Source organism: Brachycentrus maculatus, unplaced genomic scaffold (genome assembly GCF_059751285.1).
Source record: "Brachycentrus maculatus isolate JH-2025_06_01 unplaced genomic scaffold, ASM5975128v1 h1tg000039l, whole genome shotgun sequence".
Taxonomy (NCBI): domain Eukaryota; kingdom Metazoa; phylum Arthropoda; class Insecta; order Trichoptera; family Brachycentridae; genus Brachycentrus; species Brachycentrus maculatus.
The window spans coordinates 133,895-158,498 of record NW_028280793.1 but is presented as its reverse complement, the minus strand read 5'-3'; the positions used below and the strand labels follow the sequence as shown (position 1 = coordinate 158,498).

Genomic DNA, 24,604 nt, shown 5'->3' with positions numbered 1-24,604 from the left:
AACATGCGACGCTCACCTTCCTGACGACGGTGAGGCGAGGGTGCAGGTTGGCAAGCCCTCCCGGCGGCAGGCTGGAGCACCCGGTGGCGAACTGAAGGAAGGCCTTTCTCTCGTCCGCGTCCATCTCCACCAACACGTCCACGAGGCGGAGGAACCCGGCACTGAAACACGACAACACTTCTAAGTATGTTTTGCCCCAAACAATATTACATCCGGCGCTTATTCCGTTACTAAGAATATGCCGGGATAGCATTCTGGAATCCTTTATTAATTATTTTTATTTCATATTATAAAAAAAGTTAACTAAACAATTCAATATTAATTTTGATTTGAGGTAATAATGTCAATTAATGTCTCGATTGAGAGGAAGGTGATACCTCTCCTTGGTGTAGCCGAGCTTGGGCTCCGTGTAGTTGAGCAGGTCGTCCCGGGTCCAGGCGGGCGCCTGCTGGCCGCACAGCATGAGGCGCAGCTCCTCGGGGCTGAAGGCCCGCAGGCGGCGCGGCGGGAACACGGCCGCAAAGCCCGCCTGAAAGGCCTCCAGCTGGCGAGCCACCCCGCCGCTCAGCATCCACTCGCGCGTCAGCGTCACGTACTCGCGCAGATTCGACAGGGTCACCTACGCAAACAATAATACCTCATTTACTCTTTAACTTTCTTCTTCTTCTTCATCTTCTTGCTCAATGCTGAGCGTCGTGGTCTTCTGGAATGTCAGGCACTTGGTGCACAAGTCCTCTCCATTCTTCCCGGTCCTGGGCCAACTTGATGGCAGCGTTTAGCGAGGATCCGGTTAATTCCTTTATTTGGTCTGTCCATCTTGTTGGAGACCGTCCTCTTGCCCGCTTGCCTTCAACTGTACCTGTTACTACCAGTTTTTCAAGACTCTTCTCGTTCTTTCTGGCGATATGCCCAAAGTAGGACAGAATCCTTTTCCTGCAAGTCGTGGAGAGTCTTTCTGTCACTGACAGTTCGCGGAGAATGGAGACGTTTGTGCGTCTTGCAGTCCAAGGAATGCGCAGCATCCTCCTCCAGCACCACATTTCAAACACATCCAGCATATGTCTTTCCTTTTTCCTCAGTGTCCATGTTTCCACTCCATACAGCGCAATGGAGAATACAAGAGATTTCACTAGACGGGTTTTCGTTCTCCTCAGTACGGACCGATTTTTCCATATCTTCGCCAGACTAGACATTGCTGATTTTGCCATTCCAATTCTTCTCCGGATTTCTGCTTCACAGCCTCCGTCTTTAGAAATGAGTGCACCTAAATAGATAAAGTCGTCGACTTCTTCATAATCCCTTAAAGAATTGTTCCTTATCAGGGTGCCGAATCGGTCGATGACAAGAACCTTTGTTTTACTTTTGTTTATTTGAAGTCCTAAATGCTGGCTTTCTATTTCGACTCTATGGAGGAGTTCAGCCATTTCGTCCTCATTGTTGGCTATTAGCGTTGTGTCGTCTGCAAACCTTATATTGGAGATCTTTTTGCCCCCTACTGATACGCCACCTTCCCACCCGTCTAGTACTTTCCTCATTATATATTCTCCATATATATTAAAGAGATCAGGAGACAGTATACACCCTTGTCTCACGCCTTTTTGTACTTGAAATGACTCTGAGAGGAAATTATCAACTCTTACCGATGCCAAATTTTGTACGTATAAGTTGTGAATAAGAACTATCAACTGTCTCGGTACACCCATTGCTTCCAAAACCTTCCACAGGCAATTCCAATTCACGCAGTCAAAAGCCTTTGTATAATCAATAAAGCAAAGTACGACCGGAACCTTGAACTCCCGACTTTTCTCGATTATTTGTCTTATGTTCAAGATTTGCTCACGTGTACCCTTGCCTTTGACGAATCCAGCTTGCTCAATTGAAATTTGCCAGTCGAGGTAGTGTTTTAGCCTTGCTTTTAATATGTGTAGCAATATTTTGCTGGCGTGAGAGATGAGTGAGACAGTTCGATAGTTTTCACACTTTAGCGTAGAACCCTTCTTGTGTATTGGAATAAATACAGATTCCACCCAGTCCGTTGGCCATATTCCTGATTCCCATACCGAATTACATATATCGTGCATCCTCTTAATGCCGTCATCGGTCATATTCTTTAGGAACTCAGCTTGGATTCCGTCCTTTCCAGGCGATTTGTAGGATTTGAGTTTTTTAATGGCATTCTCTACTTCCTGGAGGATTATATGGGGTTCATCTGGATTTAAATCATTGAATTCTGCCTGGGGTTGCATACTATCATCTTTGTATAGGTCCGCACAATACTCTCTCCACCTTCTGATGACTTTGTCAATTTCACAGATGGTATTTCCCTGCCTGTCCTCAATGGTCCATGTTCGAGGCTTGAACTTCTTGGCGAGTGTTTTCACTTTTTGGAACAAGTCGCGAGTGTGATTAGTGTTAGCGTGACTTTCAATATCCTCGCAAATCGAATTGATGTAGCGCTCTTTATCCGCTCTGCAACTTCTTTGCACTCTTCGGTTCAGTTCGGAGTATTGGACTCTTACTTCCTGGGTAGATGTGCTCAATTTCTTAAGCCGTTTCCTCTCTTCAATTAATTTCCAGGATTCTTCGGATATCCATTGACCTCGTGTTTCCATATTTGTCCTCGGGGCTTGAGACTCTTTGATGCTTGACGCTATGATATTCTTTAGCTGTGACCATTTGTCTTCAGGATTATTAGAATTATCTTGAGAACTCTGGATCATGGATGCGAAATTTACTTGGAATTTCTTTAACTTTAAGCCACCCTTAAAGGAAACGCGGAAGGAAATGCCCACTAGTCATACAAGATCGGTGATTGTGACGGATTTCACTATTGGATTACACTGATTTATGACAATAGTATTCAAAATGTGAATATTAGCTTATGTAAATAATGTCTTTGAGGTACCGATCCATCATTTTATTTTTGGTTCCGATAAATATTTTAGTCATGATGCGTAATTACCACAAGTATGCTAAAACATTACCTAATGTTTATATGTTGCTGACTGTATCAATATGGGAAAATGCCAAACATCTCTAGAGATAGTTATGACATTTCAATTTTAATTTCTTTTAAGTGCGCCAGGCACTGCCATATTATGTAACACTATGGACACATACAACGATTTCATTTAAAAAATGTATATAATCAAAATGACGTACAAACAGGGATGTTATTTTTGGGTCTTTTCGGAATGACATAAAGGCAAGGTGATCAGTCCGGCAGGTACCAGTCCAGGTAACATTAAATAGATAAAAACTGCAAATATTATTTTGATCCCCTCTAGGATACTGCGACCTCTGTTGCAGCAGTAGTTAGAATGTCCCACCTCAATCTGGTCGCCTTCCGGGCAGAGCGGGTGGGTGGTGTAGCCGTGCACGGCGGAGGCGGGGCTGTAGGTCATGCTGAGTGCCAGGTCCTCCACGGGCACCCCCTGGACCCGGAGCGCCTCCAGCAGTTCCGCCTTCTGCTCCGGCGCCAGCGCCGGGTCTTCCTGCAGCGCCTCGCTCTCCGCGCATACTTCCTCTAGCTCAAGCAGGAACCTGCAGTGTCAAATGTCAAATGGATAATGTAATGAGAAAATTATTACTTATGTAAATTCTTACTGCACATGTTAAAACTATTACCTAAGTACCTAGAATTGTATAGCTATATAAGGACCATCAGTCCATTTAATCTTCACATTCATTTGAAAATGCCATAACTAGGCGAAATAATTGTCACAAAATAAATTTTTATGTGTTTTTTAACAGTAAAATACAACTTAGTAGACTCGAAAAATCAGTGTTTGATTTAACATTTAATACATAAATGTAATATGACGTCATAAAACAATCTGTCGACATCGCAGGATCCCTCTTCAAAATAAACCACAAGGGCTACACCAAGCAGAAGAGGAAGAAACGAGTGGATTGGTAGATTAGGAGAGCGGCATTACTTGTGTCGGATGGGGTCTATGTCTTCCAGGTCGGCGGTGTGGAGCGCGTGGCGGTGCGCAGGGGCACGGGAACCGTGCGGGGGGGGACGAGGCGCACAAGCACACCCGCCCGCCCCCACCGACTCCGTGCCCCCGCCGCACATCACCTTCAGGAAGGGCCGCGACAGGGGCAGGTCCACCAGTCGGCCGTCTTGCAGTACCTGGAATGTAACAATTTATTACTATCAATTACACAAACATATGACGTTTACTACGGGCCCAATCGTTAACATACTAAGAGCGCTAGTACACTACACGGAATTTTACTGTCCGGCAGTCAGGTTAGCATGAAAAAAAGGATGATTGGCTTGTGCTTTTGTCCATCTTTCTTTGGATAGGTGCGCTCGATAGGTGCGCGATCACGGTGCGGGTGAACTCTTCCGTGTAGTGCACAAGCGCCCTAAGGACTAAGGACAGGAAAGGTATTTCTACCCATTCGGACGATTGATGCTTAAGGACGGGAAGGGTATTTTTACATTTTTATATCAACTTAGCCTAATTTTACTATGAAAAGATACTTTTATTCAGAATTTACGCAGATGTTAAAAGCGGGAAGAAATAATTGTGTTTAGTGTCAAAAGTAGTTATAAAAAGTGTCAAAAATCATCGCAATATGAAGTCAATTGAGGTTTGAACCGCGCCATACAAACTGTGTGCCAAACGCACAGTGGGCATTATTAAAGATGTCACAGACTATGTGCCAACTGTGGCTTGAGAGTAAAGGGAGGATAAAGGAAGGAAGAAAAGCCTCAGAATAATAATTACCTTGGCCACGAAGACTCCGAGGAACCAGAAATATTTGCAGACTTCGTCGCAGATGGGTAGATCCTGGGGTATGGGAGCCGGGAACAGACCGTTCGGTCGCACCACATAATAGCCGGGAGGTTTTAGTCCTGACAGAGAAAATGTAATAATAAATAATTTAGACTATTACTAAACGGTAAGTCCTCTACTTACGTCATTAATTCATTCCAAAGGTTTTCGTATAAGTCCAATTTTGCTATTGTTGATATATGGTATGTAATAAAATGCGCTACTTTAAAATGATATAGAACATATCGCTCACTCCTTTCAACAATGTCTTATATCAACAAACTTGATTTTTCAGGAGATCGTTTTTAAAGTTTAAAAATATAATACAATGTACTGAAAATAAATATCAAGCCACTTATTGAACTGTGCAACAGATCTTTTTAGGTAAAACCTGAATGTTTTTTCTCCATTTGAAAAATATTTAGTATTTTTTTAAAAAATAATTAAACAATACCCTTTCTTCAAAATGCAAAAACAACACTTTTTGCCCTGTAGCGGGTTAATGTTGAGTTAAAAATATGCCGCTTTTTTTATTTCGAAAACATGCATATCTGAAAATTGATGATTTTTGATATTTGACGTCGTTGAAAGGAGTGAGCTATATGTGAAAAAAGAATAGTTATAAATAGAATGTATATTTAATAATACATGATTATTTTTAGATATATTTATGTGTAAATACATATACGTAGTTACATTTTAAAACAAACCACTAATTAATTATTTATATTCCTTTATTTTTGGTAATTATCGTAGATTGAATTGGTACTGATTTGTGACATAATCCATAATTCAACATTCTATTTAATAATTGTTCTAATTGTTGAATGAGATGTTTTATGAGCATGTGCGATGTCAGCCATCTTTTAAGTTGGTCATATTTTTTTTATAATTTTGACTTTGGTTTCCATTATTATGGCATGTCTTCTTTTATTATCAATTCAGTAATCAAAGCATTTGTTTGAAATTTTAGGGGTTGAAAAAAAAACATGTAAGTAGAATTCAATTTCTCCGCCTCCATAGTGTAATGGTCAGCACGCTCGGCTACCATTCTGGATGTCCCGGGTTCGATTCCTTGGGGGGGTCAAATAAATATAAGTGATTTTTTCACTCTAAAATTTACTTAATATCACCCTGGACTGGTACCTGAAGCGGAGGGCTGATCACCTTTCCTTCATGTGTTAACGATCAAGATAACACTGCGTTTATATGCAGTGCCCTATGCAACACTGGGGTGCGGATAAGGGTTTGAAGAAGTAGAATTCAAGTAAGTCGAAAGCATGTAAGTAGAAGACCATTTTTTATTATTGTCCGATTGCGGTAAAGCGTTAGTTACCCTCTCCGAGGTCCACGGCTCGGTGCTGCTCGGCGTCGCCGGGCTCGTCCTGGCACAGCCACATGGCGAGGTCGCGGCGCTGCAGCTCGCCGCCCACCAGCGCGTAGAACTCCAGCGTGGGCCCCAGCCCCGTGCCCTCCTCGCCCGCAAACTCCACCTCCAGCACCGACTTGCGCCCGCTGTGCACCTTCATCACCTGACATCAAACGCACACTTTAATCCCCAACATCCTCTACCTAAACCTACCTATCATTCCACTAGGACCACTCAAACCCCCGAATGATAGTGCAAGATGGTGGTTTCGCTAAAACTTTAAATTAAATACATTTTTACACAAATTTAAAAAATATTTATGTATTATGCTTTTCATAATATTTTTTGACATCTCATGAAAGATAAAGAAGAATATGGAAGTCTGGGCATTTACGGGGCTGACGACCATCATAGGCTGGTTTAAGTGATCACTTTACACATTCACTAATTCTACCCATTATTGAAAACCGCACTGCTCAAATTTTTGGAAGTTCTAAATATATATGAACCAATTTCGAAATGTTGTTCTTGAATCACTTGAACTTCACTAGAGACATCTATTGGTAAGACGAAAAGAAGCTTTTTACTAAGCAGAAACTCTTTTATTAGTATGTGAGGTCCAAATCCTGGATTATAATCACATACATGAGAAACGCCAGAAAATGACATTTTCATTTTTATTATTTTAGCTTATAATTTAACCAGTTCATTTATTTACATTTTGAGTGTGTCCAAATACTTTTCCCAAATCTGGATTATCTACAATTACAGGAGTTATTTTTCAAAAATAACTCCTATAATTGGAGATAATCCAGATTTGTAAATGAGTATTTGGACACGCGCCCTTGAGGTATTTTTTTACGAAAATGGCGCTATATAAGTTATCCAATTTTATTATTATTACACTCATAATATTATATTATGCTTTTGATCAACAAACAACAAAAGTAAAAGATGGAAATGTAATTTTATTTTTTCGTTATGTACAAAACAAATAAAAATTACTACTGCTTTTGGAAAATGGCCATAAATTTTAAAACGAAAAATTGAGAGCTTTTTTTTATAACCCAAAGTATTTAAACGATATGTAGTTTTGGAGGTTTCAAACTGTGTTCAGGCCAACATGTCATTTTTTCCTGGTAATGGCATCTGTGGGCAAAAAAGTAATATTGCTCTGACCGATCTAATTTACATTTAAAGTATGACACTCACAAAGACTAGTAAACAAGTCATCCGTAACTAATATTATCATTTAAGGCAACCGCCAACAGGCCAAAAGCCCTGTAAACACCCAAAAAATACTTATCTCTGTGATCTTAAACTATGAAACGAGTAGAAGCTACAAGAGTATAGCAAGATAAAATGAGCTCAAGTTAGTGAGCCATATGAGTGGTCAGTTTGGCCACCATGATTCAGGAGTGGTGAGAAGATAATTACTTGAATGGCCCACTGGAGCAGGTTGGGCCCCCGGGGCACTCGAACTCTCTCGTGCTTCAGTCGTCCCACTCGGAACTCTTGCGCTTCCAAGTCAGCTCGCCTAGGAGATAGGGCAGAAGGACCTCTACAATACCAAAATGCATCAGTTACATCATTGTCACTCCATATTACAATCAAAAGGCAGAGTGGGGATTAGACAGGAGATGCAAACTAACGGTTAAACACAAAACAGGTTTCAGATATTTAACACTCTCCTTATCATTCATCATTCACTTTGTGTAATACAACTTGAAAACATTACTTAATGACTACCGGTTTTGGAATAATCATTTCATCATCAGGTCAAATGTAGATTGAAGTGAAATCGTTACCATTTCCTATTTATATAAAACTATAATTATTATTACATATCGTAGTCGTACAGGAGAAAGTGACCAACTACAAAAAGTAAGATGTTCAGGAGGGCCATTTAAGACACTTTTACTTGGCAAGAAAATAAACATCAATGCAGTTAGTCATTTTTAACAAGTCAATATATTATACTTCCAAGTTTAAAATCATTTGGGAATTTATTCAGGGCAATATTAAGCTAGTAAGATATCAAATTGTCAATGATCACGTTTTGTAAAAAATGCACTTGATCACTTTCTCCTGTATAACTACGATAATACTATTATTTGAAAGGTAGAAAGAAGATGAAGGAATTACAATAAAAATATTTTGAAAAGTGCACTTGAAGTTGAATTGAATTAGTTATTTATTATGGAATTGTTATTATTGTCACAAATATAACATTTGAGTCTTGTTAGATGAGCAAGTTTATACCTTTGCCTATCGACAGCTTGGTCCCTTTGCGCTTGGAGCCACACAATAGTTCTGGATACTCCAAAAGCCGTGCAACCGAAGAACAGCTGTCGAGTTTCAAACGGGAACAGGAATGGACACCAATCCATCAGTTGGGAGCACCTACAAACATTCAATCCATGAATTATACTGTGAATAATAATAATCTATGAATAATACCAGAAATATAAAAAAATATTGTAAATAAGAATATGGCAGATTTGACATATTTAAACTGATTTGTATTTTCTGTTGATAAAAAAAAAAATGCTTGATTGCAAAACTGGTATCTCAGGTTCGATTCCCGTCAAAGTGTAAAATAAATTCAAGAAAGATTTATTTTCAATTGGTCTGGGTGCTTGTGATGTATTTTTTAAATTGACCTTCCCTTTCCTCATTATCCTACCTGCAGACGAGCTTCTAAAAGTAGAGGCTTTGCGGGTTATTCCTTTGAAAAAAAAAGTTTTGTTGACTGCCTCCATAGTGTAGTGGTTAGCGAGCTAAGGCTACCATGCTGGAGGTCCCGGGTTCGATTCACAAGAAGGTCAAAATAAATATAGTGATTTTTCAGTCTAATATTTATTTAATATGACCCTGGACTGGTTGGTACTTGAAGCGGAAGGCTGATCACCTTTCCTTCGTGTATTTAACGATCAAGATAACACTGCTTCTATACCATGCAGTGCCCTATGCACCATTGGGGTGCGGATAAGGGTTAGAAGAAATAAACACAAATTTTCACAGAAATTAGATATCCTTTGGCAGTATTGCTATTAAAAGAAAAATAAATTATTCCCACTTTTATCCGCAACATGGTGAATTATTTTATATTATTGTTAATTTTAACAACGATAATTCAAATTTCATGATTTAAAAATTGTTTTGAAATTTTGGGTCCCTCCAGTGATTTTGACTTACGAAACATTTGATAACTAAAAAAGGTTCTAAATACTAGTTCACATATCTGGGTTTCTCCACTAAAGGACTTATTTTTACATTTTGACATCTCAACATAGATGAAGAAGAATATGGAAGTCTGAGTATTTACAGGGTTAACAACCTGTCACAGGCTGGTTAAGTGATCAAGCTGACAATTTCATTCGCAGCCCTTATTATTTTGCCAACATAAAATACAAATCGGTTTGAATTATGATTCAGAAACATAACTCAAGTTTCACTCTTTACAATTTGGAATTGACAACTGCATTTGTATACTTCATGTCAGATAAACCTTCTTCTTTAGCTTTTTGTCCTCCACTGTTCGATAAAGGCCTCTTTTTGTATCCTTCTATTTTTTTGGTCTGTTGCTGCTTGTAGCCATTTTCAACCACCCAGTGACTATGTCGTCGGACCATCTTTTATAAGGTCTTCTAACTAACTAACTAACTAACCATCACGCCGCTTCCCCGCAGGGGTAGGCAGAGAGAATAGAGCGCCACACCACTCTGTCCTTGCAAACATTCTTCGCCTCTTCCACGTTCATGCATCTCCTCATACATACCCGCCGATTGTATATACATACCACTTTCAAGTATTTGGCATACTTGATCGTGCCAAGTTTTTCTCGGTCTTCCTCTGCTCCTTTTTCCAATTACATTCGCCTCATAAATTTGTTTTACCGTTCTTTCCTCACTCATTCGTTCTACATGTTCAAACCATCTCAACACACCTTTCTTAATTTTATCGATAATGCTTGTCTCAGCTTTGAATTCCTTCCTTATTTCACTATTCAAACATCTATCATACGTCGTTTTGTCGCACATTCTTCTGAGAGATCGTATTAAGGTCAAGGTCTATATCTCAAAATTTTCGGGGTCCATCTTCCAGATGAACCTAATTGTAAGGAATGAACATAATAGAGCTGTATATGGTCTCACCAGGAGGGTTCGGCGTGGGCGGCCAGCGTAAGGGCGTCCTGCAGCTGCTGGTGCAGCTTGCCGGTGAGCTTCTTGCTGAGCAACGCGTCGGCGGGCAGAAGCGGCGCGGGCGCGGCGCAGCGCAGCGCACGCACCACGCTCACCGCCTCCCACACGGCGCACTCCCATCCACCCCCGCACGACACGCCTGCACAATCAACAAACAATCATATATGGCATTATAACTAATGAGACCAAAGAGAGCAAATTGAGCATATATAAACACGGATGTGTGTTATTTTATGCCTGCGGACAGCTGGCAACAGGATTTGAAAATTGCGTACATGTAGTTTAGACCTTAACCAAGAGATTGGTTACATAATATTCTTATAAAAACGTCAAATAATTCCTTCTTTTCTGACTTTGAAATCAGGCCGGCGCTGGAGGTAAAAATACACTTCCCGTCCTTAATCGACTGAATGGGTACTAATACTCTCCCATCCTTAGTCTGTTAACGAAAGGGATGAGAAAAAAAGAAAGGGATTATTGAGTTATTAGGAATCGAAGGATAAATTAATACAGTAAAACCTCGATATAATGGACTAATATGATATACGATACGATAGACTTAAGTGGCAATGGGCGGGACATGTTGCAAAACAAGAGCACATAAGATGGGCACTTGAAATTTTAAGATTTTGGGAGAATAAAAGAGGCATCGGAAGACCTAAAAAAAGATGGTCCGACGACATAGCCACTGTGGGGGGTAAAAAAACTGTCTGCAAGCAGCAATAGACAAGTCAATATTCATACAAATAAGTCAATTATTGAAAAATTTTAATACATGGCAATGACTAACACTAATAACAAAAATCAACTCAATCAACATAAAATCATATTTTACCTGACAGAATTTCTGTCGACTCAGTTAGTGTGTTTGGTTCATCATCATCTTCAGTTGAAGGTTGTGGAACTGTTTCCGTGCATGCCGAAGTTCCTTCTGTACCATCTGCTTCCTTGTATATTAAACTGAAATATCCACAAAATTCAATATAAGTTAACATAATTCTTTCATTAATTGATTTAGCAGTCACTTTGTGATAGTATATATGTATCCATTTTTAATTTAAGTTTTCCTTGGTGAATATGTAGTAGTATTTACCGAGTAAAACTTGAATTAAATATAATAGAATTTTTCATGCACCAGAAAAAATAGACACTGATTGTGCTTGATGTAATTGATACGGATGGGACATAAAAAATGTGACATTAAATTAATATGTAAAATAAATTATTCATTCTGATGACTTGGCACAATCAGATCAATCAGAACAAAAATCTGGTGGTGTCAAAAGTCTGCGTAATCGGAGGGAATGTATGACTAGATGTATGGATGTGAAGGGAGCGAGGAGTGTATGCAAGGACAGAAGAGAGTGATGATAGTAGTAGTAGTAGTATTTTCTTCATGCAGTATTTGAAGCACTATTACAAGTATGTATAAGAGTGTGAATAATATAATAAGGATCCTAACCAGAACCTTGACAGGACATATGCTAAAAAATTGGACTGTATGATTCCCCAGTCTATAGATTTTGTATGGAGAATAGCAAAACACCCATCCACATTCTCTATAATTGTGACGCACTCGCCCACAATCGAAATCACATCCTTAGAGGGCCACTACTGAACTACAATAAGGTGAAGCTCATAGAATATCACCAAGACAGGTTGTGAGTTACATGACTCATGTAGGTCTTGACACAGAGGGAGGTCACAGTAGACCTAATGTGGTCGCAGTGACATAAGGGATGCAAGATCCCTTGACCTCTTGTGGTGAATGTCCCGCGCAATTACGAACATAGCAGTGTGACGTCACCAAGCCCTTATAAGCGAGAGCGAGCCGAGTACATAATCTTTTTCGTCACCGAAACTGCAATTGAACTGTCGCTACATCCTACACCTGTGTCTCATTGTGACAAAAATTTGTAACATTTTAATATTTTTGTGAATATCAGTTAAGAATAAAAACCTGTAAATTTTAAGTTAATTGTAAACCAAAATCTTTTGTGCAAATAAATGCGGATTTTCAAGTAAGTTCGATTATGTATTCTTTTCATGTTTTCATTTAATATAAGTTGCAACCTCTGCGGAGATAGTGGACGTGGGTGCCCATGATCTGTGCCATCGGGCAAACCACGCTCCCATACTCTTATAAAAAATAAGTGTGCGAATAATATTATGTCAGAGGTGTGGATGTCACTTCCACGCTGGTGTGATGGTTGTCCTGATGAGAGTCTTGGCAGACTGATGATGAGAGTGAGAGTGACGGCAGTTGCGGAGCACTCACGTGTAGATGTTGTCAAACAGCCTCTTGTGCCTGTCCTGCTTGGAGAGGGTGGCGCCGGCGGTGGCGGCGGCCTGCAGCTGCTGCGCGGCGCGGAACACGGTCCACTCGGGGCGCGCCCACAGCGGCAGCGGGGCCGCGCCCGGCGCGCTCAGCCACAGCCGCAGCCCGCGCGCCCCCGCCTCTCCGCCCGCGCCCGCACCGCCTCCCGCCGCCTCCGTGCCCGGCGGGGGTACCTCCAGATCTGCAAAGATAGAGATGTTTCGTTAACTATTCCTTTCCTAGGATGTGTAACTAGTACACATTGCTTGTAATAAATTCAATATCTTGATAAATGTAATAAAATAATAACTTTTTTATGTATTCCTCCAAAATACGAGTACATTTACACATTAAATGAAAATGAAAAAAAAATTGTTACAATTACACTTATCAGGCACATTATAGAGATATTTTGGGAGAATTTGGAAAAAAAATGTACAATATGATTAAATATGTGCCAATTAGTGACAAAGGAATGATCAAGAGTTATTTTATGAAAATTGTAAAATAATTGTTATTTTTAAAAAAATCTTATTGTTTTGTGTGTAAATTAGATTAAAATTTATAAAAACAATAAAAAAACGTATTTAAAAAGAACTCCACCATCAAGACACACAAGGTGGCTAGGTGGGTCTCTACAAAACAATATTTTAAATATGATTATAATATTTTTTAAATAAATGTATACAGTTTATGTAATGAAAAGGTATATTTATGCAAAAAAAATAACTCTATATGACGCTATTCACATCTCATTCTTACTTTGTTTGGTTATATAGGAACGTGAGATGTGTGAAATTGAAAATTGAAATTGAAAAAAAAAATCTCAGTTTTTAGTTGTGGTTCTAGTAAAGAAACGAATCGAGACTTGCGTGCGCTACGCGTGTGTGTAGCATGCGCTGCGGTCAGGTTGGTCGCATGAATACGTAGAGTCGAAGAGCCTTCCTGCGGATATTTGTGCCGGAGCCACACTTAAAAGGACACAGAGCCACACTTTGCAAACCTATGGTCTAGATTAGTATAGATATGAATTTGTTAGAAATACAAACCGGTAGTCTGGTTGACGTTGGTCCTTCCGGGGCGCGGGTCGAAGGCGGGGATGAGGGCGGAGAACTGGCGCTTGAGCACGAAGTCGTCGTCCCAGGAGCGCCGCTTGGTCCCCGCGCCTGCGGCCCCGCCCGCCACGCCTGCGCCCACCCGCGCCGCCTCCAGCGCCTCCTCCTCCATCAGCGACAGCAGGTTGCGCGACACCATGGCCTGCACACACACGAACACAGCTCATTATAGCGCACATGGCTCAATCCACCCAGAGCCTACTAGCCTACTATGTACTCAGAGAAGCAGATATAATTGATCGTAATGTTGGTATACAGAACAAACCAGAAAAAACAGAAAAAAGTTAACAATTTGGACCAATAATAATTTAACAAAAACAATTACTTGTAATGAAAAGTACATATAAAAAGATTTAAGTTTTATATGTACTGACATTTCTTGGTGGAACTGCATTTTATATAATAAAATAACAACTATATTGCAGTTTTTTCCATATAAACCACCAGTCTGTTATGATGAAACCCGGTCGCTGGTAAAATAAAATTTATGTGGAAAAAAATATTTACATAGTTCTTGTTTATTCTATATAAAAAGGGTTTAGGCCGATTCTCACTCCCAGTCCTACCCTTATTCATTTTAAAGTATTGTTTATCTAGTAAATGACTATCACTCTGCATCCCACGCGCTTAAAATGAATGTAAAGGGAGCCCAGCGTCATTAAGCTGAATGAAATTTCCAACGACAATAAGTTGATATTTGTAATATTTCTTGTACATTCTTTATGTTTTTATTTATTAAAAAAAATAATTGAGGGCAAACAATTAATATTTATGAACTTTTCGATACCAATATTAGATGAAAATATATCATTTTACTCTTAAAAATATCAAACCGTGATATTTCCGCTAAAAATTACAAAATTGAAGGTATGATGATAGATCGAAGACGAATGTCATAGGATTGCATTTTTCATATTTTTTATTGTGTTAAATAATTAGTCATTCTTTTATTAATTGATTCGGCAGTCACTTTGTGGTAAAATCTATCTATTTTTAATTAAAGTTTTGCTAATACACTAAATATGTACCACTATTGTAAAAATAAAAATAAAATGTTATTCCGCTAAATTAAAAATAAATTGTGCTAGAAACGTGTTCCCTAAAATGGTCATTCATGGTCTGCATGTGTTCCTCATTTTACAACTCTGTTGCATCGAAATAGTTATCTTACCATAACCAAGTACTCACCCTACTGTAACCGAGCACTTCTAATTGGAGTGACGAGATCTCCGGTATTGCTATATAGATACGGCCATACAACTCATCTAGACTAGACAAACATCTGTTACACATCATAACCAACTTACGCTAGACAGCTCAGTACAGTAAAGTAGTAGAGCAGAGTTGGTTCACAAAGTAATAAGGATAAATAGAAATATTCAAACCAATGGATGGACCTCTTGATAATGTGGATCATCTTCATTATTGTCATCCATTCCGTCATCTCCTTCGTCGTCGTCATCCAGCTCGGCGAGCAGCGCCGGCGCGCGACACGACTCCAGGAAGTCTTCCAGTGAAACCTTAACAAAATGCAGCGTTTTAACAAAAAAAAAATTTAAATTAACACAATTTGAATTTACGGGGACAGAAATTTGACAAATTTAAACTGATTTGTATTTTCTGTTGATAAAATAATAAAAAAACGCTTGATTGCAAAACTGGCATTGCAGATTCGATTCCCGCCGAAGTGTAAAATAAATTCAAGAAAGATTTATTTTCAATTGGTCTGGGTGTTTATGATCCATTTTGGTGAAAAATCACTTATATTTATTTGACTCCCCCACTGGGAATCGAACCAGTACGGTAGCCGAGCGTGCAGACCATTACACCACGCAGGCGGACATAATAATAATAATAGGATACAAATCATGTAAGTGGAGGCAGGAGACAAGGAGTGGTACCTGCTCGCTGTCACTGCTGGTGGAGGTGAGGCTCATGGTGAGCGCCTGGCCGAGGCAGCCGGGGGGCCCGGGGGCGCCGCTGGACAGTGAGGGGTAGCTCTGCGCCGCCGACAGTAGCCCGCCCGGGAAGTTGGACGACAGCGCCAGGCGCACCAGGCTAGACACGCAGTTGGGGCCCCTGATTTGTGACACAATCATTCTTAACACATTGTTTGCGGGAAACGTTCAAAAGCGTTTTTTACATACTGTTGGTAACGAGCGGGAGACGCTTATAAGAGTTCTATTTGCTTATTTTTAGTAGAGTGCGAGAGACTCTAAAAAGATTGCACACATAAGAATTGGGTTTGCGGTTACTTGTGATTAGTATACTGGGGGTCAGGCAACAGACAGAGTATAATTAGGGTCAGGGATGATGAAAAAAAACTGCCCGACAACAATGTGTTGATATCATTGCCAAGTTATTATACAGTGTGTAATACATCATTACAATCTTTATAAGCATAAAGTTTAAAGTAACAGTAAGGGCGTTTGTGCACTACACGGAATTTTACCGTCCAGCACTTCAGCACGATAAACGAATGATTGGCTTGGATTGGTTAGTGCTTTTGTATATCTTTCTTCAGATCGGTGCGCTCGATCGGTGCGTGATCACGGTGCATATAAATTCAATCATGCTAACTGTCATAGTCACTTTTATTTTTCAAAACTGGACTGCCGGACGGTAAAACTCCGTGTAGTGCACAAGTACTCTAAGTCTTCTACTTACGTGATTAATTCATTATGAAAGTTTTCGTGTAAGTCGAAAAAAATATTTGTGATTTTTTTTATACATATAAATTATGTATAATATGAACTAGTTTCAATGGATATGGTACATATGTATGTGAAAACAGAATAGATCTACATGCATATGAAAATGAAAACGTGGAAAGAATCTTGATCGCAACACACATGTAACTAACAAGGAAGAAATCGAAATTATGACTTAGTCGTTAACCACATCCTGTGGACAGTAAAGGTGGAGGGAAAGGGTGCAAGGCATGAGCCAGTGCCGTTTCTCTCTTTTTCTCTCTCACTTTCATGCTATTTTTAAAATCGTGTGTGTACGAATCCACATAAGTCGAAATCGCGTATGTAGAGGACTCACTGTATAGTATATGTTTATAAACTAGACTAGATGATCTCAGTGTGGCGACTCACCTGGGGAAGAGATGCGAGGCGGCGTTGTTGGCGTTGTTCTGCTGGGGCGGCTGCTGCGGCGAGCGGAAGCGCGCCATGGCGGCGAAGGTCTCCAGCAGGCCGTGGGGCTCGGTGCCGGGCGCGGCGGCGCCCCCTGTGCCAGCGCCGGCCCCTGCGCCTGCGCCCGCGCTGCCCCCGCCGCCCGTCAGGTTGGGCTCGCTGGCGCTCATGGTGCCGCCGCTGGAGGAGCGCGGGGACTCCTTCTTGTCGCAGCACTCCGAGCCCATTTGGCTGTCGCACTGCAGAGGGGTCACGCAAATAATAAGAATAGGAACACAATTCTTTAAAAAAAAAACCTTATCCGCATCCAATGATGCACAGGGCACTGTATTGTAACGATGCAGTGTTATCTTGATACACCCAACGGTGTATAGGCCACTGCGGTAATGCTTTAACTGCTTAGTTATCTCTTACTGTAAATCCAAGGGTGATATTAACCTATCCCTTACGGTGCTAAAAAAATGTAATTTAAAAACGGGAAAAATGTGAATATTCCTGAATATTCCTAAATTTTATTGATTTTAGTTGAAGTTGAAATGTTATAATTTTGTAATGTTAGCTCTGGTAAGTATCTGAAATGAGAAAAAATACATCGCAAGCAGCCGTAAAAGCTAGCGTAGCAACACGACCACTGCGTGTGACGATCTGCGCACTACTGGCGCAACTAAATATGCTACGACATGCACATATACGCAAAGAACGGCACGCACGCACACATTGAAAAACGTTTTTATGTATTGGTGATTTTATCCCAGATTTTTTCATAAATTATTTATTTTCGTTGCTGTAAATGAATAACTTTTTTTAAAACGTAATACATAATTATATTACTGAAAAATACAAATATTCTGAGCCCGTATCTATTATATTTAATATTAATATTCTCATTTTTAAAGTCGAGTTGTGGTAAATACATATCACCGGAATGGGAAGGTGAAATAAATATTAGAGTGAATAATTACTTGTTACTAAACTAAGGAGGGGTGGGAGGATAGCTACTTTTTCTAGAAATGTAACCTCTGCAAATCCTGGGGGACCACTGTAGAATAAAGTAACTCGGACACATTTAATTTGTCATGTATTGACATCCAGCTGTGAGAGGTTGTGAACGGTGGAGGATGAATGATATAGAGTAAGTCATGCTATTACCGAGATGTGCAACTGCGGACTGGGTCTCAGGTTAACGAGCAACGATCCCGACAATTCGCTGGAGAGCAGACTATTGGTATTGTTGCGGACTGCCTCTCCGGAAGACGCTTTGTCGGCTTTCTATAAATATGGTTCAGCTCAATGAGATTTGTTAGCACACACGGCATGCGGATATTTCATTCATCTCAACACCAAATCTGCATTAAGCAACGCAATTATGGTGAAATCTCTTTTTAAAAAAATTTAGGGACTAAAAACATATGCAATATACTCTAAATACATTTTTCATTTCAAGAGAATGGCAAAAATCTGAGGAAGAATGAATAAATGAAAAATGTATAAATTTATATGTTATGAAGTTTGTATGTTATGAACTGGTATAATAAAAATAAATGCTACAATGTATAAAAGGTTGAATATGGGATATTCAGTGATGTGAGATATTTACACTTTTAAAATTTTATTTTAAGTGACGTCATTACTTTTTGTCACAGAATTTTTACTAAACTTGAGTTATATTAACAAAACTTAACTCTATTCAGCAAAATAATTTAAAATAAAATATAACGTATTAATTAAAAATTTAAAATACCATATACATATTGCAAATTGGATTACACAATCAAAAAAAAAATTGGAGTGAAAATTTATATTGGCGTAAATTGTGAGATAGATATATGCAAATGTACAAAGATGAAATGGAAATTGTATTTATTGGTGCAATAAGTGGGAAAATGTAAAGAGGTTTTACTGTATTTAAATATGTTCTTATTAAATTAAAGGCAGATTGTGTTCTACTGATATGTGGAAGATTGAAAGACAAAAACCTCAATACAAAATTTAAAGTGAAATTACGGAGGTTTGCATGTTTTTTTGAATTTCTACCAAAACACCAAACAAAACGATGCTGTAGTCAAATCACACTTTTATTACAATATTTTGCTGCAGTTCGAGCAACTCATGATTGTTATGATCATGGAATTTGTGATGATGAAAGAAGAATAGAGAATACGTACGGAGAAGGCTCGGCTCACGTCGATGTTGATGGAGGTGTGGGGGTCCTTGGCGGGGTACGGCTTGGTGATGTCCGTGATGGAGGTGGGGGGCAAGGGGCAGGGGGCCAGCGGGGCCGCGGGAGAGCGCGCCCCCTCCAGCGCCTCGCCCAGTGTGAGGGACTCCACGATGGTCGCCAGGTCTGCTTCAATTACAGCGTTGGTTTTATTACTCGACAACCAAATGAGGAATTGCCAGTTAAATTAGGTGACGCTTAATGATAATTGTATCATCTCATTAATTGCCTCGGTAATCACTTTGTGGTAAAATTTATACATTTTAAATAAAGTTTTACTTAGTAAATACCACTATTTTTTAAAAATCTATTATGATACGTGTTTCGATGCATTCCACATAATTTTTGGTGTTTAAAAATGATCATTAAATGAATATGAAAATGAACATTTTACGGTGTTCGAAAATGATGCGGAATTCGTGTATTGTGACACGTATCGAAATACGTGTCACAATACATTTTAAGAAACTTAGTAAAACTTTGATGGAAAAACTGTCCAACAACAATGAATTCATACTTCATTATTTTTAGAATAAAAAAATTGTATGAAAACATTCTTTTTCTTCATATAAAAATACCATCGTCAGAATTGAAAAAAGATGCTTAAATATTCTATACATATAAAACGCTATACCCGGGACCCTTTTGTGGATATATACCTGTATTAATGTGGTGAGTGGAGTTGTTGATGGTGGAGAGGTCTACGGTGTGCGGAGGGGGGTGCGGGAGGGACACGTCCGCGATGGCCTCAGCCGCCTGCTTGGCGGACAGGTTGTCCGCCGAGGCCGCCTGCTCCGTGGACGCCACGGACACCTGCAACTGACCAAATTTCTATTAATTGAAGATTCAAACTGAAATTAATAGAATTTGGGGGGTGGGAAATGCGATGACTGAACATTTTCTGCAAATGTATTGGCTCTGTTCCGTGTCTGTCAGCTGTGTCAGGGTCAAAAATAAAAATTGCTTTATAAGAGAGGGAGTTGTCAGAAAGCCTAGATGCTTCTGTATCAGATCCAGGAATGCGGTGGGACAACTTTCAATGCGCTTTGGAAGGCTCCAGGTAACTAAATAGGTTCTAATGTCGCAGTCTGTTTTAAACAAAGGCTCATCAGCATTCATTATAGGGAATGATAAATGTTAGCCCAGAAGACTAAACCTGGCAGATGATGGCCAGCAGTCTTCCTCTTGGTGTACTGTACCTGAGTATCGGTGGCATCGGGCAGGCTGGGTGTGGAGAGAGATTTGCGCGAGTTGAGCGGGCGCTGGTGCGGGGGGCGCTGCGGGCCAGGGGCCGCCACGGGGGCTGCCGCGCTCGCGGGGCTCCCCGCTCCCTCCCGCTCCGCAGCCAGCTTCAGGTCGTACTTTCCCTCCGCCCCCATACGGTACGAGTTGCGACCGCCATGATCCCATCTGCGCAGACAATGACCAATTCTTAAATTGCTTTTTAAATTAAATTCTTAAATAAAATCCTCTGGCGTTTGTTCCCTCAACCGTTCCATTTACAGTGGAACATCTTAAAACGACCACCTCTTATAACGAGTAATTCAAATATGGAGCAGAGAAAGAGCAAGTCCCTTTTTCACTTATGAGCTGGGACTTCCGCGCCAGTCAAAACAAAAAATGTTTCCCATAACGAGTGTTTCGCTTCATAAATAAGATTCTGAAACGAATTATTCTCGTTTTGAGAGGTTCCACTGTATTATTAGGATATGTATGTACATGTTCATATATATTCAATCAATAAATAAAAACTGACTTAATGTCTATTATTATTACTATCTGGAATAAAAGATAATAAATAGGCATTACAGTTACTGTTAGAGTGCAGCAGTACCTGACGTCGATCCAGCCGTTGTGCACGTCCCCGCACACGGTGCCCTCGGAGGGCGGCGGCCCGTCTTGCTCGCGCCACTTCCAGTCAGGCCCCCGCGCCACGCGCGCACCCGCGCCCATGAGCCGGAACTGCCCGCGCAGCAGGCGCCGCTCCTTGCGCAGCCGCACCTCCGCCTCCTTGCTGCCCGCGCCTCCCGCCGCGCCGCCCGCCGCCTCCTTGCACGTGATGTTGCTCGGCGCCGCCACGCTGCTCTTCAGCTCCTCGCAGATACCCGTCACCTGATAATAATCATAATCGTACCTCGTTTATTCATTTATTTCAACTTCATTAAAATTCATATCGCTCACTCCTTTCAAGAACATCATAAATCAAAAATTGACAAAACATTTTGAAGAAAAGGTATTGTTTTATTATTATTTTAAATAAACTAAATATTTTTCAAATGGAGAAAAAACCTTCAGGTTTTACCTAAAAAGATCTGTTGCACAGTAAAAAGCTCAATAAGTGTCTTTATATTTATTTTTAATACATCGTATTATATTTTGAAACTTTAAAAACGTTCTCATAAAAAATCATGTTTTTTGCTTTATGACGTTCTTGAAAGGAGTGAGCGATATATGTGGGTTTTCGATCCCCGTGTTTGAGCTAGGTCTGATAATATTGTGATCGAATGTGCCAACTCGCCTGTCCGTAGATCTCGAAGCCGCTGAGGGAGAGGTAGTGGGTCTGCGCGCTGGCGTTCTTCCCGTTCTGCTGCAGGCGCACGTGGCGGAAGGGCCCCTCGCCGGCGGGCGGCTCCGGCACCGCCCAGGTGGCCGTGCCCCCCGGCTCCGACAGCCCGCGCTCCTCGCAGTGCTGCACCAGAGTCACCCAGTTCACGCCGTCGCGAGACATCTGCGATCGCAATGGGGCAATGAAATGCTATGCAAAATTTAAGTGTGACAAGATAATATTGGGTTTACTTAGTATAAAAAAAAACATGAAAATAAAATTTCGTGGCAATCATATCAGTAGTTTGATAATGCCCTAACAAAGCGAAACAATCTTCACAATTTTTTATTTTTTATTGTTGTGATTAATATACACAAGTTAGTAGACCCTAAAAATCAGTCCGCCTCAATAATATAGTGGTTAACGCGCTACGCTATCATGCTGGAGGTCCCGGGTTCGATTCCCAAGAGGTTGAAAATAAATATAAGTGATTTTTCAGTCTTATATTTATTCAATATGAACCTGGACTGGTACCTGAAACAGAATGCTGATCACATTTCCTTCGTGTATTTAACAATCAAGATAGCACTGCTTACGATGCAGTGCCCTATGCACCATTGGGTTAAAGAAGAAGAAAAATCAGTGTTTGATTTTAATTTATATATTAAATATATAAACAATTAAAATCCAACACTGATTTTTAAAGTCTACTAAATTGTATTTAATTGTTGAAAACATAAAAATAAAATTTATGACAATCATTTCGCCTTGTTATGGCATTTTCAAACTAATGTGAAGATCAAATGGACTGATGGTATATAATTATATAGCTAAATATATATAATTCTAGGTACTTAAGTAATAGTTTTAACATGTTAACATTTAAAATATAAATTACAGAGTTCTACAAATTCAACAGGCGCTGTGGAGTAGTTGGGTAGACGCTCGACTGCGAAATTGACATCGCGGATTTGATTCCCGCCAATCGCAAAATGAATTCAAGATATACTCATTTTCCATTGTTTTTTATGTATTTTTCACATTTACCCTCCCTATCTTACCTGCAGATAAGCCTCTAAAATAGAAGCTCTGCGGGTTATTCCTTTTTAAAAAAATAATGTTAAATGTATTTTATGTTTTTTCGTAAAACTGGTTGCGATACAAGGTTACAATGTAGATGAAATGTTGTTATTCTTATATTATTTATTGATTCGGCATTAACTTTGTGGAATGACATGTTTATTATTTTTGATGACATGTAGATGAAAACGTCTGTTGGTTTTCAAAACTAGTCGTGTGTAATGAACCCACTAAGTGGTTATACAAGTATTTTCAATATTATTAATATTTAAAGCATATACTCTGTGGTAAGTCATTTTTATTTTATATTTTTTTACAAAAATGTTAGTAATATTAGTATATAACTACTCACTATGAGTGGTTGTATGCTAACATTTTGGGTTAAACAAGTGTTTAATTATTTATATTATCCACTGACACTTCGTGATGGAATTGCATTTTTAATTTATTATTAGATTAAAACCAATATTTTTAGCTTTTCCACTTTTTTATTTGACCAGCGACCGGGTTTCGTCGTTACCGACATCATCAGACTGGTGAGTGTCGTGCTTTCAATACAAAAAAACCTTTATAAAAAATATTTTAAATATCATACAATACTTAAATTCACTCAAATTAAATTAATTTCTCATAAAATTAAATCAAATCATGGTTATCAACTCCTGCCTTCTTTTATATATAACATAACAATTTGTATAGCCTCTCACCAGTCTGATGATGTCGGTAACGACGAAACCCGGTCGCTGGTCAAATAAAAAAGTGGAAAAGCTAAAAATATTGGTTTTAATCTAATAATAAATTAAGTGTTTAATTTGTTATTGTTGTTATATGTTATCGGGAGGGCAGTATGGAGGAGAAGTGTGACCTGGAAGAGCCAGTTGCGCAGGGCGGAGCGGCCGTAGCCACGGGCGTGGCGCAGCGTGTAGGCAGAGGGCAGCAGCCACAGGCCGAGGTCCACGCTGAACCAGGCGCGCTTGTCGTCGCCCGAGTGGCAGTTGAGCGGCTGCGCGTCCCGGGACAGCATGTCCTCGGGCCGCCCGTACGGCAGCCCGCGCCCGTCCGAGCACGACACGCCCACCAGACCGTGCGCACCCGGGTTCACCCACTCGCAGGTGCCCCCGTTTGACCCGATGTAGTAGATTATCCCGTTCTCGTCAAAGTCATGCTGGAATAATTATGCAATATTATAATTCATTCATTAAAATTATATATGTATACATATTTGATAATCCCATTGTTGTTCTTTTTTTTTTAAATCCTGCAAATTTTTTTATTATTTTTATTTATTGGCAAAGCACCCAAAATCGAGTGATACATAAATCCTCCATATTGTTACTCCTCCATTTTGCTATAATTACTACTTTTTTGTGATTGAAAAATCAAATTAAGAAATTTAATTTACATTCATAAATTGAATTAAATTTACATTAAATCAAGAGTCCCTATAATCCAATGCAGTCCTGATTATTGAATTGCCAAATTATTGAGTTCAAATGTTAGTAACGTGAACTGGCTAGAGGAATTTGAGATGAGACTGCACTGAAGAATGCTTCGGATACCCTGGACGGATAGGGTCAGCAACGCAAAAGTTCTCTAAAGAGCCAAAAGAATAGGGAAGAAATATTCAAAATTAAAACTTGGAAAGTGTCCTATTCGGGACATGTACTCAGAGGAGAAAAGTACAATATACGGAACTGATCATCAAGAACAAGATTGAGGGTCAAAGAGGTGTCAGAAGAAGGCGAATTGCCCAGCTCCATAATATACACGAGTGTACAGGAATACAGAACGTCGAGGAGCTGTTTCAGACTGCCCAAGGTAGGGA

At 39.8% G+C, this 24,604-nt stretch overlaps 1 protein-coding gene across 8 annotated transcripts in view; it reads right to left on the bottom strand.

The window, feature by feature from the left end:
• The window catches only part of Ufd4 (ubiquitin fusion-degradation 4-like), a 48,815-nt gene that overhangs the window by 1,785 nt on the left and 22,426 nt on the right, over positions 1-24,604 (bottom strand). For 2 of the 8 annotated variants that reach the window (XM_088276751.1, XM_088276757.1), the window contains exons 22-43: positions 23,645-23,944; positions 21,673-21,882; positions 20,989-21,266; positions 20,354-20,564; positions 19,814-19,973; positions 19,102-19,283; positions 18,086-18,205; positions 16,898-17,175; positions 15,698-15,875; positions 15,182-15,316; positions 13,731-13,938; positions 12,643-12,883; positions 11,200-11,324; positions 10,317-10,503; positions 8,422-8,562; positions 7,597-7,720; positions 6,127-6,322; positions 4,743-4,870; positions 3,939-4,138; positions 3,330-3,543; positions 378-619; positions 17-161 (exon numbers count right to left, since the gene is read on the bottom strand). In XM_088276751.1, coding sequence (XP_088132877.1) covers positions 17-161; positions 378-619; positions 3,330-3,543; positions 3,939-4,138; positions 4,743-4,870; positions 6,127-6,322; positions 7,597-7,720; positions 8,422-8,562; positions 10,317-10,503; positions 11,200-11,324; positions 12,643-12,883; positions 13,731-13,938; positions 15,182-15,316; positions 15,698-15,875; positions 16,898-17,175; positions 18,086-18,205; positions 19,102-19,283; positions 19,814-19,973; positions 20,354-20,564; positions 20,989-21,266; positions 21,673-21,882; positions 23,645-23,944 — 4,203 coding nt within the window. The remainder of the gene's footprint in view (positions 1-16; positions 162-377; positions 620-3,329; positions 3,544-3,938; positions 4,139-4,742; positions 4,871-6,126; positions 6,323-7,596; positions 7,721-8,421; positions 8,563-10,316; positions 10,504-11,199; positions 11,325-12,642; positions 12,884-13,730; positions 13,939-15,181; positions 15,317-15,697; positions 15,876-16,897; positions 17,176-18,085; positions 18,206-19,101; positions 19,284-19,813; positions 19,974-20,353; positions 20,565-20,988; positions 21,267-21,672; positions 21,883-23,644; positions 23,945-24,604) is intronic. The other 6 variants (XM_088276782.1, XM_088276776.1, XM_088276761.1 and 3 more) reach the window with 6 other exon arrangements.